Genomic DNA, 23,247 nt, shown 5'->3' on the forward strand with positions numbered 1-23,247 from the left:
CCGAAATTTTGAGTGGTTTTTGCCGCAAACGGTGTATTGGCAAAAATTGTTATCTAAAAAAATTAAGATTTCTACCAAATATACCTGAGGAATTAAACAAGATCGGGAGCAGAGAATGACCGCGTTCAGCAGAACAACATGATCCATCAGTAATCAGTGATCAAGTTTGTTCTGCTGAACGCTAACGACCTTAAAAAGGTAAACAAGTTTCCATGAAAAACTCCACTATGCACAATAGAGGTGCAGAAATATCGATGGAAACATCGTTCGTCCTCAGTTTTTTCAGTATTTTTGTGTTCGAACGTAAGCAAGCATAAGCAACCGTAAGTGTTTGTAAAAAAGGGAGATAGCAACAATGTGTCAGTTAAAAAGCGAGATAGAAGATTTTTGCTCTTGCTCTCCGAAAAGAGAGCGCGCCAAAATGGTACCTAGATATGTGTTTAGGTACAAGTATTTAACACTAGTGGCGGCACTCTCGAGTACCTATCGGCAGCGGTGCAGTCAGTCACTACTGCGTTATCGATAGCCGATATCACATATATACCTTTCAGTATTGCCAATTTAGCTATTTTCCGCCTAGATCTAGAATGTTTTAGCGAGTGTTTAGCCAATTGAAAGGCTTTGGAAACCTTGAACTTTATATTACACTTAAATATTGGTAATTAAACCTTGGTTATGTAAAATAACTTTTTAAACATTACTTCTTCTGCGTTCGTTAAATAGTTAAAATGTTGTGTCAAACCATAATTGGGGAAGGTCTGAATTTATTATGATTGTACAAAAAGTGTTTAGCCAATTAAGGATCACTGGAAATCGGATGTTTGAAATTGGGTTTCACATGTTATCCGAGCATACTGAACTGAACGTATCCAGTAAAATACTTAAATAAATGTCGACAGCTTCATCTCTTTTTAGCTACCTTTAAAATTGTTTGGCTATTTCTAGCTTTTTCTAAGTATAGCTTTTTTATGGCCCGAAGGGTTGGCAACACTTTTTGTAGACAGTAAAAAAAACGTAATTTGTAGAAGGTGAAGAACAATTCGCATCCAGGACGACGGAGTATCCTTCCGGCGTTGGCGTGGCATCCACGGAAAGAGGCGGCGGGGGAGGAGCTGACCGGGATCGAGACAGGGACAGAGGATTAGCCAATAACAGTGGCGGGAGCACTCCCGCCGGAATCCTTTATTGCCCCGCCTGTGTGGCAGCTGCCAATCAGCATAATCCTAGCCAGAACTCGAGTCCCCAGCACGAGGGCTTCTTCTCGCGCAGCTCCTCCAAGTCAAGCAAAAGGAACAAGGCCAGAAAGAGCGCCTCCACCGCCGGCTGCTTAGACGCCCAGCACATTCGGACCAATCTCCGGATGTCCATGTCCAGTTCTATGAGGAGTACCAGGGGCCACGGAGCAGGCTCCTCGACTTCGCATCCTCCAGGCAGCAGCTGTAGCAACGGATCCGGAGGATTCGGATGCGGACTGGCCTATGACGTGGCCAGCAATGCCAGCAGTGGAAGTGGCAGTGGGAGTGGAAAGGTCGCCTCCCCGGGGAGTTACAGCTGCAATGCCCTCAATGTGGACTTTACATCCTACACGGCCACTCATCAGTGGACCCGTATGCTCGAGTGCGCCGAGTTTGTGGGAGCCAAGTGAGTAGCAAAACTTTATAGCTGGTATTAGCTTGGATTCAACCGAAGGCGGATTTGGCAATCACCTACATAGTTGAGAAATATTGAGTTAGGGGTTATGACTTCTAATGGAGATATCTGACTCCATTAGAGCTATGCACCGTTTTGATCCATATTAGCCATATATATAGCCAATTTGCAGATCCATAATATTTTTCTTCTTTCTCAGACGGAGCAAGCACACGGTAGTGGCGTACAAGGATGCAATGTTCGTGTTCGGTGGTGACAATGGCAAGAATATGCTAAACGATCTGATCCGCTTTGGCGTTAAGGACAAGTCGTGGGGTCGCGCATGTGCCACAGGAACTCCACCTGCTCCGAGATACCATCACTCGGCGGTGGTGGCTTGCAGCTCAATGTTCATCTTTGGGGGCTACACCGGCGACATTCATTCCAACTCGAACTTGACCAACAAGAATGATCTGTTCGAGTACAAGTTCCAGAGTGCCATGTGGGTGGAGTGGAAGTTCTCCGGACGACAGCCGGTTCCGCGATCTGCGCACGGAGCAGCCGTGTATGACAACAAGATGTGGATCTATGCGGGCTACGATGGCAATGCGCGGCTTAACGACATGTGGACACTGAACCTTACTGGAGAAAATCACCAGTGGGAGGAAGTTGACCAGTTGGGCGATCGCCCGCCTACGTGCTGCAATTTCCCCGTGGCTGTGGCCAGAGACGCAATGTACGTTTTTTCGGGACAAAGTGGCTTGCAGATTACCAATTCGCTATTTGAATTCCACTTTAAGACGCGAACTTGGCGCCGCATTTCCAATGAACCCGTCTTACGAGGCGCTACCTCAGCTCCGCCCTCGCGAAGATATGGGCACACGATGGTGCATCATGATCGCTTCTTGTATGTCTTCGGGGGATCGGCGGACTCGACGCTGCCCAACGATCTGCACTGCTACGACTTGGACTCGCAGGTGTGGTCCGTCATCCTGCCGGAACAGAACTCGGATGTGCCCTCGGGAAGAGTGTTCCATGCCTCGGCCGTCATCTGCGATGCCATGTATATTTTCGGCGGAACTGTGGACAATAGTGTAAGGAGAGGAGACACCTATCGTTTCCAGTTTTCCTCGTACCCGAAGTGCACGCTGCGTGATGACTTCGGTAAGTTCTTTCTAGACAAACAGTTCTGCGACATTCAATTTATCGTTGGAGCGGAGGAGATTCGCATACTGGCCCACATCGCCTTTGTGGCAGCGCGTTCGAAGTACTTGAGAAACAAAATATTAGCTGCCCGGGAAGCCCGCCAGCAGCAGATGGAGAAGGTCTATGGGGTGGGCCAGGTGGATGCACTGGCCCTGAACACGGGCGTGGGCGGGGACCGCGGACCCATGTTGGAGGTGCGACTGGCCCACGCTTCCCCCGAGGCCTTTGACATCATACTGAACTACATTTACACCGATCGAATAGATTTAAAAGATACGTATAGCAAGAACATCATCATTCTGATCACGGATATCTACCAACTGGCCGGATTATTTACGATGCCGCGGCTGGCCCACGGCTGTATCCAGTATTTGGACTACAAGATCAACAAGATTAACGTTTTGGAGGCACTCTATAATGCAGACAAAAGCAAGTAAGTGAAGAAGTATATTTTTTATATCGTATCTTTACTTTACTTTGTAACTTAAAGTAATATATTTGAAAACTCTCCACCATAGCATTAAGATCATTAAAGATCACTGCATGCAGTTCATCATCAAGGATGAGAACTACCCCGAGGTGGTCATGTCCAGCGAGTTCAGCGATTTGGACAAGTCCTTGCTGGTGGAGATCATCCGCAAACGTCTGCATCCCAGCAAGGTTGTAATAGACACTAGCTATGAAGCCAATATAGGTGAGATGAGTGTATGCTGTTTCAAATCCTTTTATAAAGACCCATTTTGTAAGCAGGAACCACTTTGGAGATTGACCTGTGCGCATTTTTGGAGTCAACTGGCAACGATTTTTGCGATATAAGCCTCGTCCTAGAGGATCATGTGATACCAGCCCACAAGTCGGTGTTATCATCACGTTGTACTTACTTTCAGGGCATGTTCCGATCTTTTATGCCACCGGATAACACGGTCAACGTAAGTACATTTACATTTTGTAATTTTAATGAAAATAATTATTTAATGTTAAATGCACCCCCGTGCACTACATTAAATTAAGTGAGAAAAAAACTATATATAAGAAAACAAATGCATAAAAAAGGAACACCGATCTTATAGTCTACAAAATTTTGCTTTCATCCAGATCCAAATTGGAGAAATTTCACCATCGCTTGAGGCGTTTCACTCCCTGCTGCGCTACATTTACTACGGCGAAACGAAAATGCCGCCTCAGGATGCACTTTATCTCTTCCAGGCACCCTGTTTTTACGGATTGGCTAACAATCGGCTCCACGCGTTCTGCAAATACTCCCTGGAGCACAACATTACCTTTGAAAATGTGCTACAGACCCTGGAGGCTTCGGACATCACAAAGATCTATGACATTAAGGAGTACGCTCTCAAGCTGATCGTCAAAGATTTTGCCAAGGTTGCAAGGCTGCCGAAGATTGCCGGTTTGTCGCGCGAACTGTTGCTGGAGATCATACGCGCTGTGGCCGATTCGCACGGCGAGTTTCTTACGCGGATCAATATCAATACAGATATCTGAAAACTGGTGTTGCTCCAGCCGGCATTGCAGTTGTTGCTCGCCTGGTTGCAAATCGGACGTAGCACGTAATGCGGCAGTAGCGGTTGGCAGCGCCGAACGAAATCCATTTAATATTAACCGATCCATCCCCATCAATCCTCCTCTGCATTTGGTCAGCGATCCTTACATATTCCGATCTTACAAAACTATCTCTTAAGGAGACTGCACCAGGATGAGTGAGAGGGAGCGATAGCTACATAACGAGATGTATTCCTATTCTTTAGTTGGTGGTAGACGGATCTCAGCAGCATCGCTTTGTCCGAATTGCTTCAAACGGTGCATCGCTAATTCTGTAGGTGCAGCTTATTGAACGCCCACAACCAGCTGTATATATATATATATATATATATTAACCGACAATGCACCTTCAATCAAATCAAACAAAAACGCTTTGGAAAAAAGCCCAACCAATCGCCAATTATACTTCTATGAAAGGTGAAACAAACTTCATCTGAGTTTTGCTAAAACATTTGTTTTACAACATAACTTGATTTTGGTTAAGAAATTTAGTTCGAGCCAGAGAGATGCAAACTCTTTCCGCCTATCAAAGCTGGCCAAAGGAACTTTACAAAAAGAAGGTTAGTGTGATTAAAACTTGGAAATACAAAATATAATTTAACTTGTTTTTCAGGAATATGGTGCCTCTGCTTTAACAAGATGATTCTTAATACAATTACTTTTTCAGAAAACAAACAAAAGTCCTTAACTTGAATATGTGTTTTAATTTTTAAACTATTTAAAATAGAAAAAACAGTTCTTTTTTACTAAAGTCCTTTTTAATGTTAATATGAACCAAAAGAGGTAGACCTTTTCCATGAGGTTTATTTTAATGTACTATATATCTATACTATATATCTCCCTTAAAATAACAGTTACTTGGGACTTTTATTTTACTAGTCAGATATTTGTGTGCTTTCGATCTGCTTTTGCTTTTCAGGCTGGGTCATTATTTTCTTGAGAAACCGCAATTTTTTATTTTGGCTAACTTAAAGCAAAAAATAAGAAAATATTTGATGGATATTGAATATTGAATTTTTAAAGATCACAAATAAAAGTATCGTAGAGACTTATTCATAATAATAAAATTGTGAAACTGATATTTATATCTGAATTTAATTTTTTGGTTTTTAATAATAAGAGCTATTTTCCGAGTAATGAACTAAACTTGTGAAAAATTATTTGTTTTGCTGTAGTCCAAAAGAAAAGTAATAACACATTGAGATTAGACACCTGGACGCTTAAAATTGTTTCCTTGTGAATATAAAAAAATATTGTTTTATACCCTTGCAGAGGGTATTATAATTTTGGTCAGAAGTTTGTAGAGCTGTGAAGGAGACGTTTGCGACCATATAAAGGATGTATGTACTAAATCGTCATCACATATGTATGTGCTATTGTCGAAGTTAGCTTCCGTTCTTATTGTTAGCTACTTTTAAAATTCGTAAACTTCGAATAACATACTTTGCAAGGTTCCTATGGTCTCGGCGGTCCGGGGGTCTTCCCTTATTGTAGTCCTTCCAAAGTACAACTCAGTAAATTTTAGGGATTTAAAACCAATCGTTTGTACAAATATTTATTTTCGTATAAGAAATAAACTATATTTTCTATGTTATTTAACCTTTGACATTTAATCACCTTATCCACGTACAAAATGAAATAGTTTTGCGCCCAATGAATGTCCCGAAAGTTGTTTCGATGTCGAATATATGCACATATGTATAAATATCCCAATTTTTGAAATTGTGATAAATAAGTTATTGTATTGTGACTATTCCTAAGAAATGTTTTAGAACCTTGGTTTTCATTTCGAATGTTTTCTTTGTAATTTCATTTTAGTTGCTGTTTGACGAGAATTCACAATAAACAATATTATGGTATATTTATGCAAATTCTGTTGATATAAGTTAAATGGAAAATCTTTGTGGGCTTACCGCAAAAACGAGGCAAAATAATGGAATTTAAGACAAACAAACTGAGCCCAGAGTTTCGACTGAGTGTTTCCCAACTGGTTTGGCACAAATAAATTAATTTCAATGGAATTAAAACAAAACAAAGACTGCAGTCGGAAGTGGGAGCTGTCAAAGGGGATGGCAAGGACGCAGGAACTCAGTCGAAACTGTAGCCAAGGCCAGGACAATGACAAGGACATCGCTTCGGGGGTAAGTCGTGCCATGAGTCGCTTATCAAATGCAAATTACAAAATCAAATATGCCAACGGCAGCAGCCTGGAAGGATCTTTTCTTCGAGACGGAAATTTACAGATTCAACTGACAGAAAGCCCAATTGAATTTAATTGCTATGGAGTCAGGGAAAATATTTGGTCTTGCCCTGGCTCTCCATCTCCAGGCTTTTCAGGTGGAGTTCATCCAGTTTTGTGTTGCATATTTATGAGGCCATTTGAGTCTGAAGTCCAAGTCCTTTCCATTCTTGGAATGGACAAGGCTTTACTGCAGATTAGTGCAGCTTGGAGGGGGAATTCGTTCTGAATACCCGATTGGTTTAGCCGGTATTGGCAAATCTAACGGAAATAGGCACAGGGGATCGATTAATGGGATTACTTTGAGGATTTGGATTGTTTTTAGATTTTATTTATTTTACTATTCATTCAATTAATTCAAGCATTTTTAATCGTGCGGCTAATGATTGATCCAAATGTTCGGTTCGTGAGGGGTTCTATATGATTTCATTTCAGCGTTCTCCTTGTTTACTTGGGGCGGCACATTAACTCTTTCCAAAAGTCTAGTTAAGCTTTAACCCCTTTTCGTTTGACTGCAAACCAATCCCACAGTTTAGAAATAAGAGGGAGGAAGTTCAGCATTCCGTATAAGTTCATCATTAAAGCCAAGAGCAGGGATCAATACGGATGTAGAAGGTTAAGATTGGCTCGTTTGATGCTTTTTAATATCCGTTCCATGTGGATTTATGTGCATCAAGTTCACGCTGAGCGGAGGCACATAAATTTCATGTCAATTGAAGCAGTCGAGCCGAAAAAAGTAAGGAATTGTTCTTAAGGCTAGGCTATGGACTTTGGGTTACTTATTATTTGTGTTGTGGAAATCCAAACCGCACTCAGAAAAATAAATTTATTTTGAAATAATTTGGCATTTGTTAACATATTAAATAATGATCCGATATAAAGACAAAAATAAAATCTCCATTTGTTCTCTATCTTTAAAAATGTGGGAACCACCTAGCGGCCATAACTTGAGCTGCTCTTAACTTTTATGAACGGTCCGATTTGAACAAATAGATGGGTAAATGGGTATTGATAAACAAAACAAAATCGCAGATAGACGAAAGGCAGATTTTAGCGTTAAGCGATTGTGGGCGTTCGGGTTGCCGTTGCAAATCGGGATAACATACTTGCGCTGCATAGGAACCCCTAGAATCTGTATACTGAATTCTAACTTTCTAGCTCTTATAGTGTTGAGATCACAGCGTTACAATATACCCTTTTACTCTACGACTAAGTGGCACAAAAAGATAGCGGCTGAGAAAGAAAAACTACGTCCCTCGAAAAGGGTTAACTGAATGGGGTATTGGGAGCTCTGAAAATGGTCAAAACATTGACTTTTTGCATTTTTCAAAGTTTTTCCCGCTTTGCCGCCTATTGATGCCGTCCTGCGCCAACTTTGATTCATTTATAGCGACACGTATTTGTATGCCGCTCATGCCCCCTCTGCCACGGACTACGTCCCCGGTTCAGGATTCTTGTGCCACGCATAAAGTGTCATTTCAGCGGCTCGGATGCCTAATTAAAGCCATCAATTTTCGAGGATTCACGGAGAATTGTGCAGAGTGCAGCAGCAGCAAAGTTTAATTAAAAAACCTGCTCCCCTGAAGCAGCCCCATTCAGCCCACGACCCTGTGCAATTGAAGTTTAATTGGCGTACAGACGGACAAAGCTGAAGAGTGACAAGGTATGCAAATAAATGGGTATGCGAGTTAATACTGGCTTCATTATCCATGCGACGGGTGAACTGCTTTAATCTTGAAAGTAATTTTTTCTTGCTGCTGCATGGTACATATTATTGATAAATAAAATCCAGCTCACAATTATAATTTGTAACAAAATTAATATATAAGTTTTTCCTATTTTCCCTACCCTGAACCCCTGTGTTACGGTTTTAAACTATAGAATAGGCAACCTACGGACTTTAGGTCTACGTTGCCCTTTATTTAAGAAATCTTATATTTAACTCAATTCTTTTGAGAGGAATGTGTGTTATGCAAGCGTTTTTAAATTATGTGAGAAACCCTGGCGAGCTTTGACTCCTTGGTGGGGCTTGTTGGCTTGTAACCCCTGACCCCTTCGGATATAATCGTCAAAGCATAAATTTCAAGACCTGCCCAGCGGCTGCAATTTACGGCATGGCCGTAAATTTTTATAAACGTCCTTGTAAATAAACTCGCAAATATGCTGATTTAGTTGGGGGCATGGCCTCACGGCTGTGGTTTATTCTATGTGCCATGTGTGTGGCAGTTTTATTGCGACGAGTTTTTTGTTTCTGCGCCTGCTGGGTATCAACTGGGGAGTATTAGGCTATATATTATTTTAGAATAGAATATAATATTTCTCCAACCCTTAAAGTTTCTAAGTATAACAAAATAAAATAATTTTTGAATGAAGCAATTCATCTTTGTGAATTTTTTACACCGAACAATAAGGTGCTACGCACATAACAAAAAAAAAAAGGAAGCTAGCTTCCGCAAGCCGAAGTTTCTAAACCCTTCCAGGTCAGTCCCGTAGCAGCATTGTATGAACGGAGCTTTCCGATTTTTGAAAAACTAAAAACTAATTGCAGAAATTTTATGATATTGTTCCTTTTCAATTTACTACCGTATATTTTACCGAAAACTAAATATAACGGTCTTTGTATTATTTTGACATTAATTATCCTTATGGGAGCTATAAGATATAGTTGTCCGATCCGTCTCGTTCCGACTTATATACTACCTGCAATAGAAATAAGACTTTTGGAAAAGTTTCACCCCGATAGCTTTAAAACTTAGAGACTTGGTTTCTTAGAAACGGACAGACGGACATGGCTAGATTAACTTGCCTAGTGATGCTGATTAAGAATATATATAGCTTTAAAACTTAGAGACTTGCTCTGTATTTCTTTTAATATTGGTTAGGAATCGCCCTAAGCTGTTCGGCGAATAGCTTATTTTAAGAATTCGTGAACTCGTTTTTTTCATGTTTCAGTCCGTCCTATACCCATTGTCTAGGGCCTACAACTAGTCGACATTCAAATTCTCAGTCGCTCACTGTTTGTTGTATGCTTTATTTTGATTTCACCGTTGTCCCTTAAGAGGGGTTGGAAAAATATAAAAAAAAATGAAAAAACATATCGTGATAAATAAAATATGAACATTTTATGTTGCATTAACTTACGTTGGCATTGTTCAGCCGCATAAGGAACAGCATATGTGTAATAAAATGTATTCATATAAACAACTGATGGCAGCTCCCAAAAACCAGCAACAACCTAGAATGACAATGACAATGAAAAGAGAGTTAAATATTTGATAAAGCAGCCTTGAAGTTCGCAATAATGTTTTGTTGTTTTATATATCTGTCAACGTATGTTATACGATTCTTTTCTGCATGTGGTTCTTGGTTAACTATTGTATATGGGATACAAAGTCTTTTAAAACAGTTGCAGAAGGGTATCTGGTTGTTGGGTGGACTTGTATTGGCATTCTGTGCACCTAATTTTAAGATTAGGTATATATATGGCATATAATACAATTTTTAAGTTAAACGTCGCCATAATACAAGAAAATCGCCACGAGTAGAAGGCAACCGTGGGGTTGTCTGAATTTTCCACTCCAATGTGCTGCTTATGTGTGCACTTGACTTTTTCAATTTGCTGGCAATCAAGCAGCAAAATATGGATTACGTTGCTAACGCTTTTGAACTACGCAAATGTTCATAGTTTTAGCACAGAGAGAAATTACTACAAATTATCTGTATGTTCAAAAATTATTCTTATTCTTGGACTTGGTTTGCTAGGTTTTCTTTGTTGTACTTCCGTTTCCGTTACTGATAGCACCACGTTATTGAATGACCCAGTAAATGATGCATGTCATTATAATTTTCTTATTTAAAAATGAACTCAAGAAGTACCCATTAGGTATTTCTCTGTGACGCCTTGAGAAATAAAGTCGTTTGCCTTTGTTCCTTTTTGTACTCGCTCATTTGTCAGGAACTCTAGTAGGGGATTATTAATGGTTCTTTGGCTGGACAGGTCCTACATTTTCTTCTTGCAACGCCATTGCTTGGATCCTTGGGTATGCACAATTGAATAAAAGCCGAAAGATGGCTGCAGGGCTGCTGTAGACAAGGAAAAATCTAAATTTGAGTTAAAAATGCAACGGAAATCCAATAAACGAAATATTCTGCAATTTTAATGTGTGTGCTTTTGTTTTAGGACATTTTTGTGCAAAAAAATTCCTACTGCCGTTTTCGGATTTTCCCTTTATTTTTGGATCTTGGTTTGTTTACTCTACGAATACTGCATTCACATAACGTATTTGTTGTAGCTGTCCTTTTCTGCTTATTGCAGCTTAAAGCGCAAGACGTGCCAGAAGTTGAAGCAACACAAATTTCCATTAGCGCTTCTGCCACCCACATGCAAGCGCCGAGAGAAAATCTGAGGTCTTTTAACATCGGTTAGCAACCCAATCATGCAAAAAAAAAATTGGAGAACTGTGTTAGATCGACGAAAAAGAATATTTAAAACATTCCCCAAATATTGGGGAGCGCTCTGGTTTCCAAAAACCCAGTGTTCAAAAAGGCAGACGAACAAGGCTAGATCGTGTCGGCAAATTTTTTGATCAGGAATTTGTATATACAATTGCAAGGTCAGAATCGCGTTCTTCTACCGGTTTCATACTTTTCAACGAATAGAATATACCTTTTACTCTTAGAGTATAAGACGTCTTATGATTGGATTTATTGAACTGCCAATTAAACATATTTTGTTGCAATGTTTTAGACACCTTTATATGTAATTTTGAAAATCTACATTATATAACCCCATCAATTTAAAACGACCTTTCTTCCTGTGTGCACAGAAAGAAAATCAAGCCACTCACCACCCAATTTCCACATGCTTTTGCTACTTGCAAACATATGGTCGCCTTCGACTTTGTTGACTCATATTTTCTGGTCCTCATCCCTGAGTAAACACTCTTATTCCAACTGTATGTGTTTTTGCATAACAAAACTAACATTTAACTATAACATTTTCAGTATTACGATGGCGACGTCAAAACTGAAGGAATAATCCTTTTGCAACTGAGTTTGAAGTGTTAGTGGTGGGTGAAGATGTAATTGGGATATATTAGTCCGTCGAATAAGGAGTATAGGAAGTTCTTGCATTAATATTATTCCGGAAGTTGAGTGTTGTTTTTAAATTTTAGTTCAATAATTTTTTATATATATTTGAATTTATTCTTTGTATTTAATTTATTTCAAATTGATGCAAAATTATGTCAAATTTGAACTCCTATATTTAAGAAAAGGTAAGACAGAGCATTAAACTTTCATTTAATTTTCCAGTTTCCTGTAATATTTTGTTCATACTTTTCTCCTTTTCATCAGCCATTTTTTCTGTTCATAAGCTTTGATTTTTTTTGTTTCCTGGGTTTTTGTGTACATTTCGAAATGCATTTTTATATTTCTTTGAAGTTTAGGGAATCATTTTGATGTCTGGATGCTTTCTTCAGCTTTTCCTCCTCGTTTTCCATGACTGTTTTTCCCTCTGGGTACGGTGGCGTATGCGTAATATAAGTTTGATTGGCTTTGAATAGTGAAAAGCGATGTCCTTACGTTACACATCTCCGACTACAAATTGACAGGAAAATCGTACACTAAAAACTATGAAAAATTATAATAAATATCTGCATATTGAATTTAAAGTTACGTATTACATATTTAATTAAATACAAAAATGAAACATACAACACATTTCAGTACATATTTACACAATGTAAACAATGTAAACATTTCATGGTCTTATAAATTGTATTTATTAAATTGCCTGCAGAAATCGAAACTTAATGTATTAATATATAATATATATATACTATATACTTATATAAGTCGTATCGGACAAGTATATCCTATAGCTCCCACAAGAATTATCAAAAAAAAATGTTATACAAAAATGTAAAAATTATAATTTTGTTTTTTTTTGACTTATTAACTTCTACACTTGAAAATATCATTATTTTTTTATTATATATTATTTTTTTAGAATTTCGAATAAAATTAAAAAGAATCGGACGACTTTATCATATAGCTGCCATAAAAGCGATCGGATAATTAATGTAAAAATAATACAAAGACCGTTATATTTCGTTTTCGGTAATCATATATGTACCGTAATTAATTGAAATGTAATATAATCTTAAAATTTCTGTAATATGTTTTTAATTTTTTAAAAATCGAAAAGCTCTGTACATACAAAGATACAATGCTCCCACGGAAACAACAAGCAAGGATATAGAAACTTCGGCTTGCCGAAGTTAGCTTTCCTTCTTGTTCAGTATCTACTAATTATAAATTTGTATGATAGGTAAAGAAGTTATTCCTTTAAATTCCCTTCAGCCTTTTGTGGAGTTAGATAATACGACCAAAATTTTCTTCGCTTTTTTTTTGGCTCGCCCGCCATCGAATGAAATCAACAAATATTTTCAAACCATAAAGTCGAACGAAAATTGAGGAAATAGGGGAGCTGCTTAAGGTTAAGGGTAGAGAAGGATAACAAAGAGGAAAAGCGGGACATTCTACAAAGGGGAGGTCATAAAATGCGCCGTCAACTGTCCATTTTTCGTATGTTTTGCTCATTTTTCTGCTTCACTTGGATGGAAAGGCTTGGGGGTCACCAGCTGCAATAATAAAATGGTTAAGCGCCCGTCCCCCTTTTACGCCCATCAACCATTGGCCATTGTTGTCGCTTGTAATTTATGGAGCAACCAACAACTTTGTTGACATTATTGACAAGCGACTGCTGTTCTTGCTTTTTTCGGTGACGGAGGGGCGGAAGGTGGATTGGCACTTGTAGAGGATTGAATCAGTTTGGTGTCCTTTTGTACGTATGTGTACAGGAAAAAAATATATTCAGGAAAACAAGAATATTGTTAAGAACTATTTTCTTTGAATCATTTTGAAGTAGGGGAGGTGGGGTAAGGATAGTAAGAATCAATTGGTTGGACATAGCAGCTATTAAAAAGTCATCACCTTAAAAGTGGTATCACTGGAAAGCCTGTTTTTTAGCTACTTTTTTTTTCTAAATTTAAATTTGATTGGACAGTTCGGATACCAACCTTTTATGTCAAATAGAATATATGTTTTTGTTTTATCTTCTTCATCTGGCGGCGTTAAAAGTTCAAATTGTTGGTATCCCCCTCTAAGGAATCTTCATTAAAAGCGGCGCGCATTTTATACGAGCCGTTTAGCCGCAGGGCCACAAACTATCCTTGCCCCTTAACTATTCTTACCCCACTCTACCCTTTATCATGTCTTTAAATCTTCTTCTCTGTTAAAATGTAGTCTAGTTTGAAAAACTATCATTTTTAGTAAAAATAATTTGGAATATAATAATAATATAAGACTTGAAATTTAGTTATAAGATTATAAGATTAATGGATATAAATAAAGGTTTATCACTGTCCACGTAGTGGCGAACGCGCACCTGAAGAGTGTGCGAAGGCGACTCCTATATATAGACGCAGAATTAATTATATGCAATGATGGTCCGATCATAACAAGTGATACACCAATCGAAAGGTACTGGCTTAGGAGAAAAAGCGGCGAAAATGTAAAAGTGAAAATTAAACAAATTTTACCTCTTGGGGGTGGTGGGGATAAATGACCCAGGCTACTATGCAAGATTTATTCTTACTGAGAATATGGGAATCCAATGGTCCGTTCAAAAGTTGTTCCAAAAACAAGACTTTCCAAAATGAAAATGTTTGTCCCTTTGTATGGGTGTCTTAAAAAGCTCGAGTTAGAAATATTTTGTTATACGACTTTTGAAAAAACCTGCTTGTTTGGCGGAAAATTAAAAAAATAGCTTGATTTTAAAGGCCTATAGTTTAACAAACAACTAATGCTACAGATACGTGCGTAAAAATATAAAATAATGTGGAAGACATTTGTAAACTCGTAACACCTGCTAGGTAAATATCGAAGTCAAACTATTTGGCTGGCAAAAGTTTCGATTGGATTGGTTTACCTTTTTGGCTAAAACTTATAAAATGTTTATGGCTTCTAATTAGGAACGTACCAGGCGCGTAAGGGTAAAAAGTCTTGTCGGCATCGTAAAAAAGCCTAAGGAAATAGCCTCGCAACACATTGAATGAAATATTCAATCATAAGAACAAAAGTCAGTCGAATGAGGACCTTCCAGGGTCCTGTTATTATATCCCTATACACAATATATACATATCTATGTTACCTCCTGCTCCACAGCAGAAGTGACATTTTATGGCAACGACGTCAGCTGAACTTGATAGACAATTTCGAGTGCGTCATAAACATTTACCGTTCGACGTGAGCTTCCATCTCGAGCGGCTCCTTTAGACCCTTCAAAATCATTGGGCCCTCCTGCAGGCTCAACAGAAATTAACTACTACATGCATGGGCGTAGCAAAGGGGCGTGGTTTTGTCTTGCATGCGACATTGTCTCCTAGCTGATGAAGTGCCCAAATTAAGATGGAGATGGTAGATAGGCAGTCTATGTGACTAGATCGGAAGTTAAGGATGTTGCAGGATACTGTGAATTCGTTATGAATTTCACGAAAAAAGCTAGTATCACGAATTCTTACTAATAAGCTTTATAAAAAATTAAAAAGCAAAATGGATATAAAGAATTTAATGTTTATACCCGTTACTTTTAGAGTAAAAGGGTATACTAGATTCGTCGGAAAGTATGTAACAGGTAGAATGAATCCTTTCCGACCCCATAATGTATATATGTATATTCAGGATCACTAGCCGAGTAGATTCAGCCATGTCCGTCAGTCCGTATGAGCACTGAGATCTGGAAAACTATAAGAGCTGTTATGTTGGGAATAAGCAGCAAGTTCTTGGTCTTCCTGCGGAGCAAAACGTAGATTCAGCAGGGTTGCACGCCCACTCTTACACCCAAAAACGCCCAGAACGGTAAAATCCGTCTATTGCCCACATTTTTTTATATTTTGTAAAAATGTAAATCTCGGAAACAGCCGCTAGGAATGATCGATAGGTTGCTTTTTTTTTATTAGATAAGTAACGGGTATCTGATAATCGAGGCCATCGACTAAAGCGTTTTCTCTTGTCAATCTAAGCTCAATAAATGGTATTGACTATCTGGTGTGATAGTTAGAAAAAATGTAAATATTAAAATTTTAATGTCTTAAAAACAAATGAAGTAGGTATAGTTTTTGTTGTCACAAGTTTATGGATGTTTGTATTAGAACAGTGTGGTTGGCAAGGACAGCTTACATATTACGAAATTTTTCTTAAATGCATAAATATACAAATACGTTGTGCGTTTAAAAGTGCACTTTTGTTAAGTGTTTAAAAACGTATTATGCCATAGCTAAGTTGTATAACTGTTTACTTACTCAATAACATTACTTATTTAATTTCGCAGCATTAACGACCGAAATAAATAGTTGGCCAATTTGTTCAAGGTTTGAGTATAAGCTTATAGTTTTGCCATCCACAACTAAGGTAAAGCAATTAAGAACATAGGGTAAATCTTTAAACCTAGTCTAAACTTAACTTAAACTCAAACAACTGGGATAATTTCCAATTAGGCTCCTGGAAGAGATCAAGAGTTTCTTTTTGGAGTCAGGCCCCCAAGTCATCCCTTTGCCACTGCAAAGTTAAATCCCTGATAAATAGACGTTGTCCCCCCATTAGAAACCCAGAACTAATCCTATTTCTCTGGCTGTCCACAAAGGGAATTGCGCTGCAGGCGAGAGAAGGCTTAAGTCATACTGAAGGGGGTGGGAAAAGCAGCTGGGAAAGCCAGGGAAAGCTATGCGAAATCGCAGAGTGGAATAGCGTTCACGTTGTGCATATGCATTGCATGTAATTTAATATTTTATGGCATACAATTAGGCGCAATGCAAATGCCCTGAGCCACATGAAACTTGCTACGTGCGACTAAGGAAATTTTGAGGAAATCCCTCCGTTTTCTATCCAGCTGCAGCTGTTATTAGTTATGTTATGTCGGTGGCTATTAGTCGAAATAATTTGTAATCTTATTAGCCGGCAAACAGAGAGATATCCGAAGCGAGTTCAAACCACCAAGCCATCCACGACAAATGTTAACATTTCAGATATCCTTGCGCCTTTGTGCGTCGCTTAATTACATGCATAGCAAATTATAGTATGATCCCCGAGACCTTTTCTTGTCAAATTTGCCCTAACAAATAACGTATGCATGTGCCAAAAAGTCTTGAAAAAATATGGTAAATTATGAAAATGAGTTTAGAGATCAACAAACGAAAGCAAACTCCGGGTAAGTAATTGATTTAGAACTTCCATTTACTTCAGTTCATTTCAGTTACTCCCCAATAACTTTATTGACAATTAAACTTAACTACTTTAATTTTTTTTTTTTGCTTTCCATTGTCAGTAGCCTTAGTTGGATTCCTTCTGGGAAGTGTTGCCAAATGTAAGAACAGTCAGTCCCTTTTTTGCCATCTTTTCCTGTCTTTCAAGGAACTTGCCTCATTTTTTTCCAACTGAGATTTCTGCATACTTACAACGGTAATTCGTGTTAACTTTTCGTGTAATGTGCAAATTTATGAGCACCTCGCTGATAAAGATACCAAGAGCAAGATGTGCAGTAGAGAAATACAGTGCTTGGCATGAAAAGTATGGTAAACATTCGAAAAACTCGGAAAACACTGAATTAAAACTATTAATATTCTTAAAATTTTAAATTATGAATAATATTTCTCCCTTCGTTGTATTTTTCAACTCCTATAGGAACAGTTTTTAAGTTTCAAGCTTCCCATAGTTGTATTTTGTTGTTTATATACATATTACTACAGTTATATTTTTATTCAACTGTACTTCCCAACAAATTGTTAATTTCTAAAATTCTGGTGGAAACTAAAATATTTATATTATGCTGACTTTCTCACCCCTTTTCCATCGCGTCCTCCGTTTGTTTTCCATGTGGCCATATTTTGCCTGCAGTCTACCAGGTGGACAAAACTCCATGACCTTTTCGACCGGAGAACAGAACTTCCTGAGTTTTGCGGAAGACCATATGTGCAAAATGTCCTTGTCTTTTAGCCAAAAGGACAGATTTATGGCTGAAATGAAAAAGCTCAAGAGATTAATAAAACTTCATAATTCCGATCTAGTGTTAACTGCACCCGACTTTAAGTTGGGCGTTAGTTTCGGGCCGATCTGAAACTCAAGGAATCGAAAAGCAGGTCCCCAAGGGTTGTACACTTTAAGGCGGAAACCCCCAAGGCACACATACCAAAAATGTATTTTTACTACACACAAAATTTAAATTATATATTGTTAGTCGTTAACTTGATAAATAAGTAGCCTGAAACAGCAGGAAAAAATTTAAATGAGAAGGACGACGAGCGGTGGACTGTGGGAAGCTACTGGACGTCAGCATAAAAATCAATCTAATTGAATTAACGTCAGTCAAACAAAAAAACGGGCGTTCTGTTTTGCTGCTCCTTCGGGACAACGAGAAATAGACGAAGGTATAGCACACTTGGGACATCGAGGAGAATTTTATTTTCCAGGTAAAAAAAGAAATGGAGTGAAAACTCCTCGGCATCAGTGGGGGAATTTTATAGCTTTTGGGGTTGTTTAAAAATGTTTAGAACAGCTAGTTGTGCTAGTGAGTAAAATAGAGTTAATCAATTACTAACAATGGCATTATATCGTGGAAGGTAAATGGGATTTGTTTACTTATAAAAGCTCATGCATGCTTCTAAAAGTTTGTGGCCTTATCCTATAAATCAATTAATTAAAATGGTTGTTTTTAGTGTTCCTTCAACGTTTGACCTATTTTTATACCAGTTACTTGGGGAGTAATAGGGTATATTGTATTCGGGGAATAGTATGTAACAAGTACACTCAGGGAAGAACACCGTGCTAAAATTTTATACAAACAGTATCGATTTAAGAACGATTTCATGCTTACCATTTTATGACCAACTTTTTATTCTGAAATTGCTCGGTATATAAGGCTCATAAACTACACTGTGTTAATGCCCGTGAGCGGCAAGTCGAAAGTAAACTTAAATTATTTATGTAATTTAGAAATATCTCGTTTATTTTATTCTTTTGTAGTTTCCATTACCTATTTCTCCCTTAAATCATACCGGGAATTTTCTTACTTTATTAATAAATCGTACTTGTTTTTTGTACAAATGTGACTAGATTTAAGGGGTCATCCCGTGTTGAGGTCGAAAAAAATCGATAAATCACATCTAAAACTTATGAAGAATATGTGGTTAAAAGGATTAATCGATATTCGGTGCCGTTAGAAAGTTATAGTTCTAAGAAGGAATGCATTCGAATACAGCGGTTAGTTCAATCTTGCCTTGGCATTGAAAAGCGTAATACACGTATCGAATCCATTAATTCGTTCGTCAGGCCAGGATGGATGCCAGAAAAGACCAGGCGGCAGTAAACGACTTTTGTGAAGAGCAGAAAGGTGTCCTGTATGGTGCAGGAATCGCAAATTGACGGTAAGCCACGATTTCATGGCGTGATTCATACGTTATCTTTCAAACGCGTTTTTCTCGAAACCACTTTTTTCATCTGGCTAAAAGATCTAAAAAAAGACTTGAAAGCCTTGAAATTTATAGGGCATGTTCAGCACATGTGTGGCTATGGTCGGTAGTAACATAATAGAAAAAAGTCACGTCGTTTTTTATACACAACAAAATAGAGCAAAAAAACGTGTTTTTATACCCGTTACTCGTAGAGTAAAAGGGTATACTAGATTCGTCGGAAAGTATGTAACAGGCAGAAGGAAGTGTTTCCGACCCCATAAAGTAAATACATTCTTGATCAGGATCACTAGCCGAGTCGATCTAGTCATGTCCGTCTGTCCGTCTGTCTGTCTGCCCGTCTGTCCGGATGAACGCTGAGATCTCGGAAACTATAAGAGCTAGGCTATTGAGATTTGGCGTGCAGATCCCTGAGCTTCTTACGCTGCGCAAGTTTGTTTCAGCAGAGTGCCACGCCCACTCTAACGCCCTCAAACCGCCCAAAACTATGGCTCCTACAGTTTTGATGCTAGAATACAAATTTTAACTGAAATGTGTTGTTTTCATCAATACCTATCGATTGACCCACGCCCACTTTAACGCCCACAAACCTCCCAAAACTGTGGCTCCTACAGTTTTGATGGTAACAAAAATTTGAACTGAAATGTATTGCTCATCCTCTTGTTACGCGAACATGCTACACCCACAAACCGTCTAAAACTGTGGCGCCCACTATTTTCATGTTAAAAATTGTAACTGAAATGTATTGGTCCCGTCAATACCTACCCTGGTGTTTTTCAACTGAATAGAAGTAAATTCCTTACAAGCATAATGTAAATCTCATGTTAGAGCCCCACATATAATTCATTGGCCGACACACGAGGCAATAAAACACTTTCCATTTTCTACCTAATGACATGACTCCTTCCAGACGACCACTTACATATGAAGAGGTAAAAACGGGAAGCTTGGGTTTATAAATTCAATTCACTTCGACCGGCAGCTGCACTTGATTTTCATAGTCAGTTTCGGGCGATTTTTTTAATAAGAGGATAAGGGATGTGTGTGAAGGGTTTTCCCCGCTTTTCTTAAGTGCTGCGAGATCTAATAAATTTTCACTTCGCCAAGGAGTCAGTGGCGCCCATTTTTAAGGACGTTACGGATTTTTGAATAATATTTCACCTGCAGGTGGGTTACGCATCATGTGTGTGTGTGTAATTGTGTAACAAATTACCATGTCTACATGACACGCACCCACGCACGCGCCCCCATTAAATCACATTTTCCTGGGGCGGGTTTATCAGGAACAGTGGGTGGGTAAAAGTGCTTTCAAAAGTGGGCGGTTGGCCTTTCACGCCAGGCGCTTGTCTTAAAAACCAACAAACAGCAAGCACTTAAACTAATCAACATTCTATTTGTTAGACCTTTTCTGCTATTCAGAATAAGCAGAAAGTAAAAATAGTATTAGCAAATACATTAATCATATGGTTGAAATCAAGCAAAGCTAAACAAAGGTTTAAATATAAAAAGTATTTTCATATACAACCAAGTATAAGACAAAACAATTTTTTCCAATAACAAATTCGCGAAATATTGAACATCCACACAAAAAGCGATTGGCCCTTCCACCGGAGAGACCATTTACCCGAATTCCAAATACAGCGAAAAAAGCAAAACTGCAAATAGCTAACACATTTTCGTAGACTCGCGGGAATACCTGTCAACCGCTTTTGTTCAGTTATCTGGGAAAAGTCCAGGCAAATCTCTGCGTTTATTTTATGTTTGATTGAAACTCTGATTAATTTCAGCAGTCAGGTACTCATCATCCTCCCGGAAATTCTGTTTTCAACACCTGGGTACATTTCCTTTCGGCTTTCATGTATAATGAGTGCTGGGCGCACGTACGGCGCATTGGTTACACGGCAGGAGGTAAAGTTACGGATATGGATGTGAATGGGTAGCAGTGCACACAGCGGCGTGCGGGTGGAGCAGCAGGTCGGGGACAATCTGTCATACGCAGGGTTAGGGTAAACGGGCGGGTATGAAGTCCAACTGATGAAAAGGGCGCCTTGTTGCCACGTTCTTATTATTCCTTCAAAAAATACCCAAAGAAGATAATCAAGGGTGCCACAGAAATCACTTAAAAAAAGAGTCTAAAATTATGCAACAATATAATTCGATTGCGCGATTTCGATTCATTACTGGAGACGACGTTTTTTTAAACTCTAATTTCTATTCGGCTTTTTACTTTAGTGCATTGATGGCTTCGTTTTGGTGTTGTTGCCTCCTGTTGTATTCGCATGATTATCACTTTGCACGTCCTACAGGCTTTATAGTTGCGTTGCCTCATGTGCTCTCGTTTATACGCGTTGCGTGATGCAGCTATTCCTGGTCCTTGGCATGTGGAGGGCCCCGTGAATTTGGCTGAGTTAGCTCATAATGTTGGCAACAAGCTCGTAACACTTGGGAAAGTGGCTAATGCTAAGATATAATTGCTAGAATCAGTGTACATCTAAACCAGGCCCGTGGCTATTCACCTTTTTATCTTCTGCTCCTTCTTATGCTCTGTTAATATCTTTAAAAGCTGACCAAAAGCGAGTTAAAAGCAGCAAAATAGACACCTGGGACAGGACTAAGGAATGGAGTTTTGCCAGGTGCCTTGCTTAGTGAAGCTCAGCTATGACCATTTCTTTGAACCCTGGCCACAGTACCACGTTCAGCTCTTTTGGGAGCCAATCCAGTTCTACAGAATTTTCAGCAGTTTAAATTTGAACTAAGCTGTCAACCTGTACACCATAAATAAGTTCATGACATATAAAAATATATAATTTGCAAACTCAATAAAGTGGGAGAGGGATGCAGATATGTTCATACAGAAAACTGGCTGTTTACGAAATTTCACTAGTCCCACCTAGGTTTCATGATATGTGGCGTGTTAGTGAAATCTCGTAAACAGGCGATATGAATGAACAATAGGCTGCCCTTTTTTGTTAGATGAGCAACGGGTATCTGATAGTCGAGGCCGTCGACTATTGCGTTTTCTCTTGTTATATTTACATTTGTAACTTTTTGTTGATCAACTTCCGTTTTTAGCTAAATGTAATCTTATTTATTTAAACTTTTTATTAGTTTTTTTTTTATGTTTTGTACAAATTGGCTGATTGTGTGTGCAATGATAGCGAATATATTTTAAAACCAAATATTTTAAATATAATTTTGTCCTGTAATGTTTGATTGATTATCGATTTCCTCGTTTAATGTATGTCACCTGAACCCATTTCCGTTGGTTGAAACCTTTAGGGTGGTCCGCTTCACCTTGGCTCGATGACGGTTTGCTGCTGCCAACACGCAGACTGAAAAACAGGTCGGAATGTAGGAAAAGTAAGTGGATGTCTGACTTTTGGGTGGAATGGGGAATGGACCGAATGGACACCAAACACCTGTCTAGAAACTGAAACACACATGTGTGAGCCAAGCGAATTCCTGTGAATTGAAATTTTTGAAATTTCCCGTCACAGTCTGCACCTAGCAGACGGCCAGACACATTGGAATCCCGTTAATTGCTCCGAGAGAAGTGAACCAAAGAAGTGAGGTGGGGACGCCACGCCTTCTTTTTTGAACCGCCTGTGAGAGTCAGATTTCTCTCAGAGTTATCAGTTCCCGTTTGGACATCCTGGACAAAGGCTACGATTAATTAATATTATTTGTTTGTTACAAGCAGTCATATCTTTTATAATTAAAAAGTCTTATGAATTCTTGTTCTCGTAGCTTTACTCTTTTAAGGCCAATGAACCTTTTTCACGTCTTTGAAACCGGTGAACACTATAACTCAAAATGCTATGAACCTGTTTTAAAGTTTGTTTTTTAAATAAGAGTTAGATACGCGGTTATGATATCCACCTGGTGGGTGCTTTTTTGCAATAACAACTTTGAACTTTTGCCTTTGAATATTTTACTATATTGTTATTATTTAACAAAGTACATTTAAAAAAGACTTTTCGTTGAACAGCTGTTCAAAGTAACAAAACAACATTGAAAAACGTAGGCATGGCGCACTTAAGAACCATTTATTTTTTAAAATGTTTTAGTAATACCAATAATATTTTATTA

At 38.5% G+C, this 23,247-nt stretch overlaps 2 protein-coding genes across 2 annotated transcripts in view; both read left to right on the forward strand.

Annotated features, from left to right (window-relative positions):
- Window positions 1–227: 227 nt before the first annotated feature.
- Lztr1 (Leucine zipper like transcription regulator 1) lies at window positions 228–5,485 on the forward strand. Its single transcript, XM_017081143.4, has 7 exons — window positions 228–303; window positions 1,026–1,641; window positions 1,850–3,268; window positions 3,354–3,529; window positions 3,586–3,764; window positions 3,931–4,952; window positions 5,006–5,485. Exons 1-6 carry the CDS (start codon window positions 228–230, stop codon window positions 4,333–4,335), a joined length of 2,871 nt encoding a protein of 956 aa, XP_016936632.3. The 3' UTR covers window positions 4,336–4,952; window positions 5,006–5,485.
- Window positions 5,486–6,514: 1,029 nt separating this feature from the next.
- The window catches only part of LOC108015121 (uncharacterized protein CG43867), a 147,454-nt gene continuing 130,721 nt past the window's right edge, over window positions 6,515–23,247 (forward strand). Inside the window, exon 1 of the mRNA XM_017081371.4 lies at window positions 6,515–6,533. The gene's annotated coding sequence lies outside the window, so the exon portion shown is untranslated. The remainder of the gene's footprint in view (window positions 6,534–23,247) is intronic.

This window comes from Drosophila suzukii, chromosome X (genome assembly GCF_043229965.1).
Source record: "Drosophila suzukii chromosome X, CBGP_Dsuzu_IsoJpt1.0, whole genome shotgun sequence".
Classification (NCBI taxonomy): domain Eukaryota; kingdom Metazoa; phylum Arthropoda; class Insecta; order Diptera; family Drosophilidae; genus Drosophila; species Drosophila suzukii.